We start from the raw sequence: 19,169 nt of genomic DNA on the forward strand, positions 1-19,169 counted from the left end.
CTGAGTACTACTGTGGCAAAAAAAGTTATGATAATAACAATTTTAAATCCTAATATATAAGGTAACTTACATCAATAATTTAAAGATTTTGGTCCAATAAATTGTTTATGTCACAAACTGAGTAAAATACTAGGTTTCAACAAGAAAAGCTATCAAAAACTAAGTGAAAAAAACCTATTCTTCATTTAGAACAGTATATATGTATTTATAGTACAGTGCACGTCATCACATCATTGTTATATACAATATAATAATATTGGATATTAGGTCTCAAGAATCCATAGAAGATGCACATTTAAAGCAATTTAAATGAGGAATTTCCCTGGGGGTCCGGTGGTTAAGACTCTGTGCTTCTAAGGTAGGAGGCACAGGTTTGATACCTGGTCAGGGAACTAAGATCCCCATGCCACATGGTGCAAAGGAAAAAGACTTACATGATACAGAAGATGAATTTGCTTCTATAATCGATACTTACTAAAATTAAGGAAAATAACTAGGATCATGAAAGAGAATTTTTAGGTAAATAAATAGTTATGTTCCTCATTTCCATGAGTAGAAAGTATCAATGATATTTAAGTTCTATATTAATGCATAGAGGTTCTTCTGGACTATAAGTCCAGGAAGATGGCTATGGCCTCTTGCTATGACTAATGTGACATTTTCAAAGCATGAGCAGAGGGGATCACGGAATATCAGAGCAGCAATCTATGTGTTTTTGTGTTCCAGAGACATAGCAAAGAAGGAAAGATTTCATGTAATCTCTTCATGAGGGGAAAAAGAACAAAAATCATCTATAGAGGTACTACACAACAGTGCAAGAATCAGTCTGTGGTTATAACCAAAGGTTAAAAAGATAAAGTGTTTATCTAGAGGAGTTTCCCAATTTCATGACCACAAAGGAACTCTATCGGCAAGTTATTTTTGTAACACTGCTCTTTGATTCTATTTTCTCTTATAGAAAAACAATTAGACTCAAAAATAATCATTTTAAAAGAACCTACCACTCAGAGAAAGAAGAGAGCAACCTGCTGGCCCAACTGAGACTGAGACAGATGAACCAGGAGAGAATCCCGAACCCGAGATCGTTAGAATTGTGCTTTCTTCATAGGACCCTGAAAATGACAAATACAAATGACAATATTAAAATGACAAAACAGACTCTGTTGCTTGAAATCAGATATTTCAGAGGAAAATGACCCTACCTTCTAAAATATATAAATAATAAGCCTTTAAGCAAGCAGAGAAAAAAGACATTTATTTAGCAATGGTATTTTTTTTCCCATTTTATTACTGCACATTGCTTCATGTTTGGAATCTGTGTGTTGATAGAGATTAGTGGAAAGAATTACCTGACTCAAAGTATGGAATGATATAAGTAAAGGAAAATTATTCTTATGACAAAGAAGTTAAACAGAAATCTCCATATGGTAACTTAGACTATGACAGAACTGCCATCACAAACTCATGAAAAAAGAATAAACTGTACAAGTAATGTAGTGGACACTTTCCATTTGAAATAAGATATAATTACTTAAGCTGGAATGACACCAATCCTAAAGTGCCTGGGCTATTCCAGGCTTATACTCTCTGGCCCAGGATCTTATACTGAATGTTCTCCATTGACTCTTAAGGTATCCAGATTTGATCGATTAATGAAATGGTCACCCTACTTATATAACATCACACACAACATAGATTTCACATGGATTTAAATAGCTAAGAATGAAAAGTCAAAACTTCAAAATTTTTGAAAAAAACATAGTCAAGTATCTTAAAGACTTTCATGCAGAGATGGATTTCATAAGATACAAAAAGCCATGGTTAACCATAAAGGAAAACATACACAAATTAAACGTTTCCATAAACAAGATACAAAAACAAATCATAAGTGATACACTAGGAAAAGACATGTGCAAAGAATTGACAAACATAATATATAATACACAGTGCAAGTTGATAGAAAAAAGACAATCTGGTAAATGGATAAAAGATGTTAACAAGCAATTTGCAGAAGAAGAAATAATCTAAATGTCCAAGAAACATAGAAGATGTTCCTGTGCATTACTAACCAGGGAATAGACAACATAAAAACAATGATGAGATAACTTCTTACACTCATCAGATTGACCAAAATTAGAAAACTTATATTATTAACTGTTGGCAAGGGTGTGGATAATATGATGCTCTCATACCCACTGGAGGTACAATCAGTTAGGGGAGCAATTTGGTCACCTAATGAAGTGAATACACATATACCTAGTAATCCACACGTAGGATGCAAATCCTAAAGAAGTTCTAGTATGTATGTTATAGTAGATTTGCTTACGAAAGTTCAATACAGTCATGGGCAAAAACAAAAAAACTTGTAAACAGTCTAAATGTCCATCAATAGAGGAACAAATAAATTGGTTTGTCTATGAAGTATTTTAAACTGATTAATTACATATGCATAAAACCATATATTTCTCAAAACAAATGCTGGATGACAAAAGTAAGGTGGAAGTGATATATACAATGAAATAGCTCATGGATAAACTTAAAAAACTGGAAAAATTACCATGTCTGTGTTATACACAAAGGGTAATTAAAATGGCACGGAAGAATACAGACAAAATTAATTGTTGTGCTTGCCTCTGGGGAAGGTGGTAGGGCACTTGCTCTGAGCATAGTGCTTAGAGACAACTATAACTGTTCCTATAATATTTTCTTTTTGATGGTTAGAAGTAAATATGACAAGTGTTAACAGCTGTTAAATTTTCATTAGGAAGAAAATGGGTGTTTTTAATAGCATTATTTATACTTACTTTTTAAATTACTTTTACATTTAAAATGTGGCAAAAGGTACTTCACATTAACTGAGTAAGAAATATTATCTTCAAGAATTAAAAGTGGAAATCCATTATAAAATACAGAGATGTATTCAAAAATAAGAATACCAAAGTGGAATTTAAAAGTGGAAATCCATTACAAAATAAAGGATGGATTCAAAAATAAGAATATCAAAGGACTAAAATCAGATTAAAGTTCATAAAATCTTTATTTTTAAGAGTTCTGAAGTTTTTACAATAGTGATACTAACTTTGGGATAACATGAATTTATATATGACACTATAAAAAGGTATTAGTATAATAATTATATTAAAAAGTATTATGAACAGTATTATAACAATTATAATACTATGATAAATGTCTGAAGAATATATTCTTTCAACATAATAATGTGATATTTTAGATTTCAATGGGTTTTTTTTTGCTTGCTGACATAATTAGCAGGTGAGTTTTCCTACTAGCCATCAATACTAAACAAGTGATTACAGTATCTGAGCTTATCTTTCTGTCTGAAAAAAAAGCCATCCCTTACAATCTTTAGTCATTCTGTTTACTTCAGTCCTTGGGAGTTCAGACATAAAGTTTAATCATATTTTTAAAAAGCAATCACATACCATGAAAGTGTTTCATGATGCGTCCCTCTAGACTGAGTTCTTGGCAATAATTTTTCTTTCCCTTATTCTCAAATCTAGGGCCTAACTGTTTTCTTTTACTAAACAGCAGCTGTCCTGTTACTGATCTTTTAGTATTATATCTCCTATGATGAAAGATTCCAGTTAAAACCCTAGCTAGTAGAGTTTAACAAAACTGCCTCAATATCGGAAATCTTAGATATTGATTTTAACTTGGTGAAATGGGAAAAGTAGAATACTAGTGAGTCCAATGTCAACACTGATATTTTTCCCAAAGAAAATTAATGATCTTTCCATAGCTTTCTGATTTGATACATTTTTTTCACTATGTAGAACTGTCTGCTTGCCTTAGTTAGAAATTAAAAACCACTATCAGAGTTTACATTTTTGCTGTCTTCCACCCTACACTCCAAATTCGAAAGCAAGAGATTACCTTGGGAAGGGTTTATGGCCCGGATTTGAGGAGTAGTTGTGGGCTCCCATGTAAACCCACAGTTGCCTGAACATTTAGCTGGAATTTCATTGACATAGACTTCAACCTACAAATAAACAAACACAGAGATAACAGAGGTAGCATGGTTAAACAGAATATATGTAGGATTTAGAAAAGTAATAGAATTTTGCTAGTTTGCTGGTTTCCAAAAATTAGTCTATTCTACTCATACTTTTTCTACTTTGACACTTCATTGACTCATTCTACAAATGTGTCCATTATATCAGGCACAGCTGTAAATGGACAGTACATTTAACAAAACAGATGACATTCCTGTTGTCACTCAACTTACATTCTAGCAGAGGTAGGGCAGAGAGTTGCATAAGGCTATAAATTTACCAAAAAAAGTAAATGAACATTATGCCCTGGGGGTAATTAGTGCTATGGATAAAAACAAAGGTTGCTCTTGAGAAAGTCATCTAAACTCCTTACTCTCTTACTCCCTCCTCAGTAAGTGGTAAGGTTAATAATCGCTTTACAGAGACACAACAAAGACTAAATGAAGGATATATTTTCGATACCAACAGCAGAGCTTAAAATCCATTTTTATCATAAAGAAGATATTAATAATTTTCCCAAAAGTCATGAAATAATATTATTGAATTGATCCTCTGTTAACAAATAGTCACATGAAAATAAAGATGTCATCTCTTCAATTTTACTGGGTCTTAAATTTATTACAAAATAGTTATATGTTTAAAATTATGAAGAAACTTTTAAAAATACCTGTGGCTGTTTGCTAGGTGTACGAAGTAGGTCTCCTGGTACGTGCTGTCTGAATAAGCCACCTTCCTTTATCTTTGTAACCGTCATGTTAGCATTTTCTCCAAAAATGTTGGAATCATTGATCTATTTTTAGATAAGATTATTTTACTAGAAATGTTATGATAAATATGACCACACAAGTTTTTCTTTTTAAATGTAAGCATGGTTAAAAGTGAAATGCCAGAAGATTAAAAAATTTCAAAACCATTTGGTCACATTTTTGAAAAAGAAGCCTCTTCAAAAATGATAATAAATCTACCAAAGAAAAAACTGGTAACATCATAGCTTTACCATATATTGCAGCAGTCACAACTTGAATTAAATGGCTAAAATTAACTTGAATATTTAGAATAAAATATATCTGAGAAACATGAATTTATTAATTTGATTTTGTCAAAATATTCTATGCTTTTTCTGAAAATGACCATTTTGATAAAAGATTCTTAAATAATTGAAAAAATGTGGTCTTCTTTCCACCCAAAAGTCAATGTTTCCCCTTTAGCAGTTTTGGCCTCTGACTACCCCTGGTTTTTCATATACTGATGAAGTTATATTTTCTGCCAATGGTAAAAATGAAACCAAATCGGATCAACAGGCATACTTTGGTCATTCCAAAGCTGCACTGTTAACATGGTAGCCTTCTGATGCATAGAGGCCAGAAAAGATACGGGAGTCTTCATGGTGGGTCTGTGGGAGCCAAAGGGACCAGGAGAAGAAGTGATGAACAAGCAGAGGAGACTGGTCAGAGAAGAATGAAGGGAGAGAGCACAGACACCCGCAGAGGTACCAAGGGGACATCAGTCATTAGACATGTCTCAGATACAGGATTTTCTAATTTCAGGAACATGTCTAATTCCAGGAAACATGTCTAGTTTCAGGACTTGTGCTTTCTTAAAATAAGGCCCACACCTGTATGACATCCATACAGTCTATGGCATATTATATTCTATGTTTATATACTTCTTTGAGTCTCTGTTATTTTCCCAAAGCAGTTTTGCATTTTTTTCCACCTTTTGTCAAGGACATCTTTCCAGGTGAATATATGTGGGTCTATACATGGCTGCTGGAGAAGGCAATGGCACACCACTCCAGTACTCTTGCCTGGAAAATCCCATGGACGGAGGAGCCTGGTAGGCTGCAGTCCATCGGGTCGCAAAGAGTTGGACACGACGGCGATTTCACTTTCACTTTTCATTTTCATGCATTGGAGAAGGAAATGGCAACCCACTCCAGTGTTCTTGCCTGGAGAATCCTAGGGACGTTAGAGCCTGGTGGACGTTAGAGCCTGCGTCTATGGGGTCGCACAGAGTCGGACACGACTGAAGCGACTTAGTAGCAGCAGCAGCAGCATACCTGGCTGCACAGTATTCATGCTAAGTTTGTGTCATTTTAACAACTATTTTTCTCTTGATGGGGATTTGGTTTCATTTTTACCATTGGCAGAAAATATAACTTCATCAGTTTCTAGGTTTTTTTTTTTTTTTTTTTTTTTACAAATAATGCTGCATTGACTAACTCTGTGCCTATCTCATTTTCTATTTGTATTATTATTTCAGTAGAATGGAGTTATAGATCTAAAATGGCTGAATCATAAGGTTTATGTATTCAGATGCAACTAAATTATCCTCCAAATGGCCTTACCGATTTTACTGTCTCACCAATAGTACATGAGGATAAGAGTGCCTCTCACACTCTCATCATCACTAGAAAGCACGCTTCTGATGTTTACCATCTGAGCCCAAAGTCTCTTCCAGACCCTTCACCTTCACATATTCTAAATGTGACTTGCCTCCCGTACTCCCAACCACACTCTAAGCGAAAGTCATTAGATGAACACTTAAAAGTGTGGCTCTGTTATGAACTTGAAAAGGTCATCTTTGGAACCAGAAAACTATCCAAGGACGCAGAATACAGCTCTAGTGAATAGACAGAATTATAGACAGCAAGGCAGATTATGCTTGGCCCCCCATACAGTATATCCCCAGTACACCCTCCCCCTTACACAATGCCTTCCCTCACAGTTTACGCAGATTTAGTTCTGAGACTGGCCCTGCCTGTGCTCTTCCTGCCCCTGTCAAGGGTCTTCTATTCCATAAATTCCTGAACTTCCCCCATAGGATGCCAGGCATAAAGCACCAATAGCTGTTCTCCACAAAAGAGAATACCTGGTCAACTTAATTTTGAATAATCTTCTTTCCCTCAATTTCCTTTTATGGAAAGCAATGGAAAGGAATTCCTTGAATGTTTAGTCTATCATTTGCACTTTTAAAATACACACAGTCTCCAGGTCTCTTTGGCATGAGGCAGGGTGCAAATAAGCAAAGAACACACAGAAGAAAACAAAACCCAGGTGATGCGAGGGAACCTGCAGGAGAGGCTGCTTTCCACATATACTTCTCCACTTGACACGCCATGAGTATCCAGCACAGCCTCCCTCTCGGGTCACTGAGACTTGTCCCACTTCTTCTAGACTCTGGAGAGCAAACTGCAAATCTGCGGCTGACACAGCAGCGGGGATACCTGCATTCACAGAAAGACAGCAAACAGTGGGAATCAAAAATTCACAAAACTGTGATCACTCTTGTACATGCTAAGCTGCTTCAGTCGTGCCCGACTCCCTGCAACCCTATGGACTGTAGCCCACCAGGCCCCTCTGTCCATGGGATTCGCCAGGCAAGAATACTGGAGTGGGTTGCCATGCCCTCCTCCAGGGGATCTTCCCCACCCAGGGATCGAACCCACATCTCATACGACTCCTGCATTGCAGGCAGATTCTTTACCACTGAGCCGTTGGGGAAGACCCATGGTCACCTTTAACATACATTAGATGTAGTTTATCACTTGTAAACCAACTGTTCTCCTCCAATATGGAAAAAAAATGAAATTTTCACATTCCTTATGCAACAAATTTACATATTTCTTAGAAACAAAAATTACATGAGTTATGTACCTCAGACATTGATCCTTGGCTCAAATACTTAAAAGAAAAACAATTTCACAGGTAACCAAACAGCTATGGCCATAAAAGAGAAACAAATTTTTGGGAATTTAACCTAGGGTATCTGGTGAGGTGATGAAGAAAACATGAAAATGTCATTTGTTCTCAATAATTTAGTCTTACATTAATGAAGATTTCAACTCTATAAATTACATAAAGAAATAATATTAAAAAGAAATACACTGAAATGTTTATGATGGTTATCTAGATCAGTATAGTTCAACTGATAGACCAAAGTTATGGACTTTTTCACATACCTGTGAGAACATGTCCATACGCGTGAATGTCAAAGCTGCCCCTGAGAGGCGGAGATGCTGCTTGAATTCTTTGAATACGAATCTTTGACTCCCCGGGCCAGTTATTTCCTCTATAAACAGACTCATTCTCTGTCTCATTTGTGATTCTCTAATTTCCAAAATAAATATTGATAAAATGGTTAAATATAACAATGGTGAACACGATCTCTATTTCACCAGGGTACAATCCTATGACATGACATAAATGAGCCTCAGGTATTCAGGACTCCTCAGAACATTAAGGAGAGTCACATAAATCAACACAGGCCATACCGACGTGGCTGCACTAATGAGGCTCAAGTCAACGCAGTCACCTGCGCAGCAATCAGCTGGAACCACAGTAATACCTCATTAATTCAGAGAGTGCCCACCATCACTCAAGAAACAAATATTTATTGAGCAGGCATTCTGTTCAAGGTACAATGCTAATCACATTGGGTGGTGAAGCAAAGAAATATGAAACATGGTCTTGGCTATCAAAAAATTAAAAACCTTTTTAAAGAAATAGCATACAGAAACTTGAAAACTTAACTAATGATATAAAGAAATATATGATCAATACAGTGCTTAATTCAGACTCAGGAAATACCTGTCTAATGTTAAGTGCCAATGTTGAGTGCCAAGTGACAGACGCAATGTGTGCGATAAACACTCATAGATTGTAACTCTAATAGTGAAGATGATATTCTCTGGCTGCTGATCCCTGTTAATCTTGTGGAATTTAAAGTTATAAGTCCTATCACCCACACAAACGAGCAAATATAAGTCCCAAAAGGCATGTGCAAGAATGATCAGAGCAACTTTATTTATAATAATCCCAAACTGGAAATAGTGCAAAAGCCCATCAACAGAACAGATAAATTGTTGTATGTTAACACCATGGAATACTGTACAGGAAAAAGAACAAACTTCACCTAGCTGTATGCAACAACATGAATCTCATAATATCAAACAAAAGAGTACATCAGTTCAGTTGCTCAGTCGTGTCCAACTCTTTGTGACCCCATGAATAGCAGCACGCCAAGCCTCCCTGTCCATCACCATCTCCTGGAGTTCACTCACTCACGTCCATCGAGTCTGTGATGCCATCCAGCCATCTCATCCTCTGTCGTCCCCTTCTCCTCCTGCCCCCAATCCCTCCCAGCATGAGTGTTTTCCAATGAGTCAACTCTTCTCATGAGGTGTCCGAAGTACTGGAGCTTCAGCTTTAGCATCATTCCTTCCAAAGAAATCCCAGGGTTGATCTCCTTCAGGATGGACTGGTTGGATCTCCTTGCAGTCCAAGGGACTCTCAAGAGTCTTTTCCAACACCACAGTTCAAAAGCATCAATTCTTCGGCACTCAGCCTTCTTCACAGTCCAACTCTCACATCCATACATGACCACTGGAAAAACCATAGCCTGACTAGACGGACCTTAGTCGGCAAAGTAATGTCTCTGCTTTTGAATATACTATCTAGGTTGGTCATAACTTTTCTTCCAAGGAGTAAGCGTCTTTTAATTTCATGGCTGCAGTCACCATCTGCAGTAATTTTACACCCAAAAAAATAAAGTCTGACACTGTTTCCACTGTTTCCCCATCTATTTCCCATGAAGTGATGGGACCGGATGCCATGATCTTCGTTTTCTGAATGTTGAGCTTTAAGCCAACTTTTTCACTCTCCTCTTTCACTTTCATCAAGAGGCTTTTTAGCTCCTCTTCACTTTCTGCCATAAGGGTGGTGTCATCTGCATATCTGAAATTATTGATATTTCTCCCACCAATCTTGATTCCAGCTTGTGCTTCTTCCAGTCCAGCATTTCTCATGATGTACTCTGCATGGAAGTTAAATAAGCAGGGTGACAATATACAGCCTTGACGTACTCCTTTTCCTATTTGGAACCAGTCTGTTGTTCCATGACCAGTTCTAACTGATGCTTCCTGACCTGCATACAGATTTCTCAAGAGGCAGGTTAGGTGGTCTGGTATTCCCATCTCTTGAAGAATTTTCCACAGTTTATTGTGATCCACACAGTCAAAGGCTTTGGCATAGGGAATAAAGCAGAAATAGATGTTTTTCTGGAACTCTCTTGCTTTTTCCATGATCCAGTGGATTTTGGCAATTTGATCTCTGGTTCCTCTGCCTTTTCTAAAACCAGCTTGAACATCAGGGAATTCATGGTTCACGTATTGCTGAAGCCTGGCTTGGAGAATTTTGAGCATTACTTTACTAGCATGTGAGATGAGTGCAATTGTGTGGTAGTTTGAGCATTCTTTGGCATTGCCTTTCTTTGGGATTGGAATGAAAACTGACCTTTTCCAGTCCTGTGGCCACTGCTGAGTTTTCCAAATTTGCTGACATATTGAGTGCAGCACTTTCACAGCATCATCTTTCAGGATTTGAAACAGCTCAACTGGAATTCCGTCACCTCCACTAGCTTTGTTCATAGTGATGCTTTCTAAGGCCCACTTATCTTCACATTCCAAGATGTCTGGCTCTAGATTAGTGATCACACCATCATGATTATCTGGGTCGTGAAGATCTTTTTTGTACAGTTCTTCCATATATTCTTGCCACCTCTTCTTAATATCTTCTGCTTCTGTTAGGTCCATACCATTTCTGTCCTTTATCGAGCCCATCTTTGCATGAAATGTTCCTTGGTATCTCTAATTTTCTTGAAGAGATCTCTAGTCTTTCCCATTCTGTTGTTTTCCTCTATTTCTTTACATTGATCGCTGAAGAAGGTTTTCTTATCTCTCCTTGGTATTCTTTGGAACTCTGCATTCAGATGCTTATATCTTTCCTTTTCTCCTTTGCTTTTCGCCTCTCTTCTTTTCACAGCTATTTGTAAGGCCTCCCCAGACAGCCATTTTGCTTTTTTGCATTTCTTTTCCATGGGGATGATCTTGATCCCTGTCTCCTGTACAATGTCACAAACCTCAGTCCATAGTTCATCAAGCACTCAGTCTATCAGATCTAGGCCCTTAAATCTATTTCTCCCTTCCACTGTATAATCATAAGCGATTTGATTTAGGTCATACCTGAATGGTCTAGCGATTTTCCCTACTTTCTTCAATGTAAGTCTGAATTTGGTAATAAGGAGTTCATGATCTGAGCCACAGTCAGCTCCTGGTCTTGTTTTTGTTGACTGTATAGAGCTTCTCCATCTTTGGCTGCAAAGAATATAATCAATCTGATTTCAGTGTTGACCATCTGGTGATGTCCATGTGTAGTCTTCTCTTGTGTTGTTGGAAGAGGGTGTTTGCTATGACCAGTGCATTTTCTTGGCAAAACTCTATTAGTCTTTGCCCTGCTTCATTCCGTATTCCAAGGCCAAATTTGCCTGTTACTCCAGGTGTTTCTTGACTTCCTACTTTTGCATTCCAGTCCCCTATAATGAAAAGGACATCTTTTTTGGGTGTTAGTTCTAAAAGGTCTTGTAGGTCTTCATAGTACCGTTCAGCTTCAGCTTCTTCAGCATTACTGGTTGGGGCATAGACTTGGATAACTGTGATACTGAATGGTTTGCCTTGGAGACGAACAGAGATCATTCTGTCATTTTTGATATTGCATCCAAGTACTGCATTTCAGACTCTTTCGTTGACCATGATGGCTACTCCATTTCTTCTGAGGGATTCCTGACCGCAGTAGTAGATATAATGGTCATCTGAGTTAAATTCACCCATTCCAGTCCATTTTAGTTCGCTGATTGCTAGAATGTCGACGTTCACCCTTGCCATCTCTTGTTTGACCACTTCCAATTTGCCTTGATTAATGGACCTGACATTTCAGGTTCCTATGCAATATTGCTCTTTACAGCATCAGATCTTGCTTCTATCACCAGTCCTATCCACAGCTGGGTATTGTTTTTGCTTTGGCTCCATCCCTTCATTCTTTCTGGAGTTATTTCTCCACTAATCTCCAGTAGCATATTGGGCACCTAATGACCTGGGGAGTTCCTCTTTTGGTTTCCTATCATTTTGCCTTTTCATACTGTTCATGGGGTTCTCAAGGCAAGAATAGTGAAGTGGCTTGCCATTCCCTTCTCCAGTGGACCACATTCTGTCAGACCTCTCCACCATGACCCGCCCATCTTGGGTTGCCCGGCAGGCATGGCTTGGTTTCATTGAGTTAGACAAGTGTATTATTATTGATATGATGAGTTAAAAAAGCAAAACTAACTAATGTTGGTAAAGTTAAAATAGTAGTTATCTAGGGCTGTGGGCAAATAATCTAACGACAAGGAAAAGGCACAAAGAAGGTTCTCGGGGGTCTAATGATTTTCTTTATCTTGAAGTGATTACATAAGTGCCTTTACTTTGTAAAAAGTCATGGACTTCGGCAAGACTGCAAGATACAAGAGCAACACACAAAAACCAATCATATTTTTAGGTGAAAATAACAAGCATGGAGAAACTGAACTTAACATAAGATCCATGACAACGACCTCAAAGAAAATGAAACACTTACATACAAATGTAACAAAACGTGTACTGAATCTGACCTGAAATTACAAAATGCTGGTAAATGCAATCAAAAAGTTAAATATGTTGGGAAAAAAAGCAAAGATGATCAAATATATGGAGAGAAAAATTGCATTCATAGATTAGAAGACTCGATATGGTAAAGGCGTCAATTCCTTCCAAAAGAATACATTGGTTTAATGCAATTCTTATCAAAATACCAGCAAGATTTTTGTCGGTATTAACAAGCTTATTTCAGAATTTATATGGAAAGACACAGGACCTAGAATAGCTAAAACAATTTTTCACAGTAAGAGTGAAGTAAGAAGAATCACTCTACCCAATGTTAGGGCTCAGTACATAGCTACAGTGATCAAGAGGATGTGGTATTTATTGGTGGAAGAAATGACACACAGAACAGTGGGACAGAATAGAGAAAAGTGAAAGTGAAAGTCACTCAGTCGTGTCCGACTCTTTGTGATTCCACAGACTATACAGTCCATGGAATTCTCCAGGCCAGAATACTGGAGTGGAATCCAGAAATATATCCACACAAATATGCCCAACTGATTTTTTTTATAAAGATATAAAAGTAATTCAAATGGAGAAAGGATAGTTTTTTCAATAAATGGTGCTAGTGCAACCACAGGGATAAGCAAACAAGTGACCCTGGACCTAGAACTTCGTATCTTATACAAAAGTTAACTCAGAATGGATCATAGCCTTAATTGTAAAATGCACAACTATATAACTTTTAGGGGAAGCAAAGAAGAATATTTAGGACTTAGGGCTAAAAGTAGAGTTCTTAGACTTGAAACCAAAAGCACCATTTGTAGAAGAAAATACTTGATAAACTGAAATTCATCAAATTAAGATTGTTGCTCTGTGAAAGACCTCATGAAGCCCATGAAAAGGCAAGGTACAGACTGGGAGAAAATATTTGCAAAGCATACATCTGAAAAAGGACTTACATCTAGGATACAGAAAGACCTTAAAAGCTCAACAATAGGAAGATAGTCCAATTAGAAATTGGGCAAAAGGGATGAACAGATATCACAGAAGGACATATATGGTGTTTGACATTATCAGCCATCAGGGAATGTAAATTAAGACCAAAATAAGCTAATAGTATATACCACACCAGAATGGCTGGAACAAAAAATAGTGATAATGCTAGATGCTGGCATATTCATGCAGACAATGGATCACTCATACATTGCTGATGGGAAGGTAAAATGCTGCAGCCACTTTGGAAAAGAGTATGGTGTTTCTTATGAAGCTGTACATGTGTTTGTCACATGACCCCATAATTACACTGTTGGGCAATTAACTCAGAAAATGAAAACTTATGTCACATGGAAACCCACAGATGAATGTTCATAGTAACTTTATTCAAGCAGCCAAAACCTAGAAACAACTCAAATGTCCTTCAAGAATTAAGTGGTTAAATAGACTTATGTTGCATCCATACCATTAAACACTATTCAGCAATCAAACGGAGAAGGCAATAGCACCCCACTCCAGCACTCTTGCCTGGAAAATCCCATGGATGGAGGAGCCTGGTGGGCCGCAGTCCATGGGGTCGCTAAGAGTCAGACACGACTGAGCGACTTCACTTTCACTTCTCACTTTCATGCATTGGAGAAGGAAATGGCAACCCACTCCAGTGTTCTTGCCTGGAGAATCCCAGGGACGGGGGAGCCTGGTGGGCTGCCGTCTATGGGGTTGTACAGAGTGGGACATGACTGAAGTGACTTAGCAGCAGCAGCAGCAATCAAAATGAACAAACTATTAATATATACAACAATTTGGAGAGATCTCGAGGGAATTACTCAGAGTGAAAAAAGTCAATATCAAAAGACTTCATGCTAGCATGATTATATAAAGTCTAATTCCATTTATGTAACATTGTAAATGCCACAATTAGAGATAATTATTGCCAGATATAAGACAGTGGCAAAGGGAGGTAGGTGGTGTGGCTATATGAAAGTGTATCCATAGGGATTCTCAGGATGGAACTGTGCTGTGGTGGTCAGCAGAATCTATACATGCAATAAACAGCTGTGTGTAAGGATCATACGTATACACACCACACACAAATGAAAGCATGCAGAACTGATAACATCCAAATAAAGTCGGTAAACTGCATCAGAGTCAACTTTCCTGTTGGGCTATTGTGTTATGCTTTTAGATGCTACCCTTGGGGGATAATGGGTGAAAAGTATGGGAATATTCCTGTATTAATTCTTACAACTGCACATGAGTCTACAATGATCCCAAAGTTAGTTTTTAAAACAATTCATTCATGTGGACATTTAAGTATGTGCACATACACATACGACACATTTTGTTAGACAGCTCAAAGACTGAAAAACATAAGATGTTTATCTTAGAGATACTAAGACTAAAACATTGGGTCTGGAAAGGGTAAAAGCAATTTTTGTGGAACACTTATAGTGTTTTAGTCTTTTAAATCATAAAACTTAACAGAAAGTTCTTTGTGAGACTCAAATTATAATATTTAATTATTATTTACCCTTGAATTTTGAACGCCGTATACTTGGTTTTGGTTTGCTGTGGGAAGTTATATAACTAATTGTAGATGTTGTAAAAATTAAATGTAACATTAATTCTCATAACTGCAACATTTAACACAGATCTCATACTCAAACAGTATAAAAGAACTCTTTAGATCCTTTTGGAATTATGGAAAAACATCTCTTTCCCATTTTATCTATTTTTATACAAATAATAAAAAGTGTTTATAACAGAAACAATTTAACAACCTAATGCAGAAGTTTTCTTTCAATAATCTCTGTTCAAAGATCTTTATTGGGAGAGCCCACAGCCTTTTCTTTTACATCAACAGAGAAAATTCTGGCTAGCTGATTTAAAACTTAAATCTGGTTAGCTGATTCTTAAGGTTATTTTCTCCTGCTTTTTTCCCCATAGATACATTTCTTTAAAAAATTTTTAATGTTTAAAGTGAATTCTCATGGTCAATATGAAAATTCATGCTCAATTTCAAGCCTCTAAATCTTCATTTAATCCTTAGAATAACTGTCTTGTCTTATTCAAAGATATCTAATCTGTGTCATCTATTCATAATAATGTTTTATGTTTACTAGGTCAAAGCTAATGTTCCATAAGTTGAAGATAGTTACTTGTAAAATTCTAAGCTTACCTGCCCAAAGCTCACAGCCATCATGGGTATATTATAACTGCAATTATATGATGTCATGGTGACAGAATACTGGTTGGTTATACTTGATCCATTACTTTTGGTCTGATTCACCTGAAAGTCCTTTAAAAATATTCCTTTGTTTGCTAATGCTGGAAGTCTTCTCTTTGACATTTCTAAAGAATACAAATAAAGTAATGGGAGATAAAATTGCATAGCTTCTGCTGCTAACAAAAGAAAACATCAAATAATATCCATGTGTCATGGAATAAACTGTTTGAAATCAACTTTTAGAAAGACCTTAAGGTAAGTAGTTTGTGAGGTTTGGCAAACTTTCAATTCTAGAACATAAAGCTTTGAAGTCTTTTGATATATGAGTCTAAAACAAAATACTGAAAAGCCACCAAGCTCTGGGCTCCATGCAGCCCTCTGCCGGCCACTTAGTTTTGTTCTGGCATAGGTCCCTGAATATGGTGCTCACTAGGACCTGAGCCTTTAACCCAGCACAAATCAGCTGTCTTCTGTGCTCCACCAATCACAAAGGTCCAGTGATAGTGGATTCAAAAGCAGTGATTCTTACAGTGATAGTAACATTACTGTAAGCAATGTTATATTTAAAACTAAATGTTACTATTCTTACTAGTAACATTTAGTTTTAAAATAGTTTCAAAGAAAAGGATTTCAAAACTCCTCTGAAATACGGTAAAAATCACTTATTAAGGTGACTGTTTGGAATTAGACTGATTTTTTTTTTTTTTTTTAAGACTGGGCTTTCCTTGTGGCTCAGCTGGTAAAGAATCCATCTGCAATGCAGAAGACCTGGGTTTGATCCCTGGGTTGGGAAGATCCTCTGGAGAAGGGAAAGGCTACCCACTCTAGTATTCTGGCCTGGAGAATTCCATGGACTGTATAGTCCATGGGGTTGCAAAGAACCGGACACAGCTGAGCGACCTTCACTTTCGTTTTTTTGAAGACTGAAGTTTAATTTTTATTATCTTATTAGCACATTTCACATAAATGAATCTATTGACATAACTAGAAAGAAATACTACAAATATCAGAAATAAGATTTTCATTTATATTTTTACTAATTATCACAATAAACACCATGGAAAGTTTCAACTCATTCTTACTAGACAGAGATCAATGGCAATAGTTGCCTTTCAGGAACAGATCTCTAGCTTGGTGATTCATTTCTCAAAAATCAAACTAGGCAAAATTAGAATGTTTTCTACAGCATGGTGGTGGTTAGTCACTCAGTCATGTCTGACTCTTTGCGACCCCATAGACTGTAGGCCACCAGGCTTTCCTGTCCATGGGGATTCTCCAGGCAAGAATACTGGAGTGGGTTTCCATGCCCTCTTCCATGGGATCTTCCCTACCCAGGGATCAAACTCAGGTCTCCCATATTGCAGGCAGATTCTTTACCAACTGAGTCACCTGAGAAGCCCTTCCACAGTGTACTTATCTATAAATGGAATCCAGAACTATAAAGCTAATTCCTGCTATACTGACAGAGTTTGCATTAAGGATGCGTTCATCTTTAGAATAATCATCTGGCCCTATTCACTGAAAATATGATTTAAACCACAATACTATAAACAATTTAACATTTCTATCTAAGATACAGAATATAAATAACATCTATGATAAGATTTTAGTATAAAATAGGTTTAAAAGTTTTGTTTTAGATATGAAATGATACTATGTACCATCCAATGTTGTCATCGTAGATGTTTGTCCAATGTATACAATATCCACATAGAAAGACTGTGATTCTGATGCTTTCTGCAAGCTAATCCTCTGAAGAGAAAAACTTGTCCCAGTGTATTTGGTTTGTATGATATCCAGAAGGTCTATACAAGTGTAGGTCCAGCTGAAATATGGTTGTTTAATTAGATGTACAGTTCAGTTACAATGTTTAATGTAAACCAATACACTATAAAACACATTAAAATCTTAAGGAAGAAAAGTCTTTCTTTTCCCACAAGAAGAGTATAAGCATACTTTAATAGCACAGAGAAGCAGTCACAACAAGGGATAGCAGGCAGAAACTTACACTGGGAGGGAAAGATTTAATGTTGCAAAGATAGCTTTTATTTGTAGCCTTGGCAGTAGGCATAGGAATGTAAAGCAACATTCTACAGTGACAAGTAAGTCAACTAAGGAGCATGCACTTTGATGGAAAGCATATAGAAATAAGACACAAGAATGAAGAAATCATTTTAGTAAAAAAATATATTTATCAGGGATAGAACAGAGAATTCAGCCAATAGTAAGAGGCAAGGCTGTAACTTGATAATGCTTCCAAAAGAGCTCAGTGGAGTTGCCTTGTCCACTATAACTAAGGGACAAACATTGCAGAAGTTATTAATCCATACAAATGGTTGCACAGTACCTTCTAAATTTAGATTCAGAGTTCCATTAAATATTAATTGCATTGGAATCTCATAAATTACAAAAGCAATTCAGTAACTGGAGTTTGCAATAAAGAGACAAATACTGCCATTCAAATAACTAAATACAATTTAACAACAGTCTTTGCACCAGCTACCAATGAACTGATCAACTGGTTAGTTTCTTTGAGCACCTTTTATTCGCATTTTGAAACTCCGTGGTTTGCAAATTCATCATTGAGTACATTTCCAGTGCATCAAAGCTCAGACTGCATCATTTTAAAAAAATATATGCAGAACTACATTAAATTAAAGTGCTCTTTAATTTTAAAAAGTACTTTGGGATTCTAAGCAGACTTCCATGACTAATTATATGATTCTGAAGTTCTAAAAACTACTTAGGAAAAAATGGCCCACTGAGCCAGACCCTTTATAAGAGAAATAGAGACTATAGACGATATCAAAACTTAAGCAAACAGTACTCTCTGTGTTTTGTGGCTAGATAATTTCATTTTCTAAGGGAAAACCAGATTTTATCTTTGGGATTTTGAAGCTGGATTTACAGCTACACACATCACTGGTTTTGGAGACAATATTTGAGAAAAAGTGGCACTTTTTGATACTAACAATGTATTGAAAATAAACAAATGCTAACACACCTAATTGATCTATAAATGGACTGTCTTACCTACATAAGAGCAGGTCTAGAAACACCAGCTAGGAGCAGGAGAATTTACTTTGCTTTCATTGGTAACATTAATAGTTTTTAACCAGAGAACCATCCTCTTTTAAAGCATGGTATTTCTTGTTGAAAGATCTTGTGGCATTTAGGATAAAGGAAGCCCATTAATTTCACCAAATGTAATGCGTCTTCACATTAATGCACAGCAGATACATTGCAGGCTAAAGGAAGAACTACTTAGTGATGTGCTCAGTGACAGTTTGACTAACATGGAAGAACTGAGATCTGTGAAATCTTCCAAAATCCCGCTGCAATAAGAAGAATGAAATGCATATAGGTGGTGGTGATCAAAATTAAAATTGTGATTCCATAGTTCAATTTGGGCATGAGGGATGTCCCTTCAAGAAAGACTCTTGCTTAACAATAATCCATCACAGATTACCCCTGATTTCAA

At 36.7% G+C, this 19,169-nt stretch overlaps 1 protein-coding gene across 1 annotated transcript in view; it reads right to left on the reverse strand.

Annotated features, from left to right (window-relative positions):
• The window catches only part of PKHD1L1 (PKHD1 like 1), a 180,267-nt gene that overhangs the window by 105,259 nt on the left and 55,839 nt on the right, over positions 1-19,169 (reverse strand). The window contains exons 22-28 of the mRNA XM_052651713.1: positions 17,350-17,513; positions 15,641-15,813; positions 7,975-8,122; positions 7,085-7,239; positions 4,681-4,803; positions 3,895-4,000; positions 1,002-1,112 (exon numbers count right to left, since the gene is read on the reverse strand). Coding sequence (XP_052507673.1) covers positions 1,002-1,112; positions 3,895-4,000; positions 4,681-4,803; positions 7,085-7,239; positions 7,975-8,122; positions 15,641-15,813; positions 17,350-17,513 — 980 coding nt within the window. The remainder of the gene's footprint in view (positions 1-1,001; positions 1,113-3,894; positions 4,001-4,680; positions 4,804-7,084; positions 7,240-7,974; positions 8,123-15,640; positions 15,814-17,349; positions 17,514-19,169) is intronic.

Source organism: Budorcas taxicolor, chromosome 14, assembly GCF_023091745.1.
Source record: "Budorcas taxicolor isolate Tak-1 chromosome 14, Takin1.1, whole genome shotgun sequence".
NCBI lineage: Eukaryota > Metazoa > Chordata > Mammalia > Artiodactyla > Bovidae > Budorcas > Budorcas taxicolor.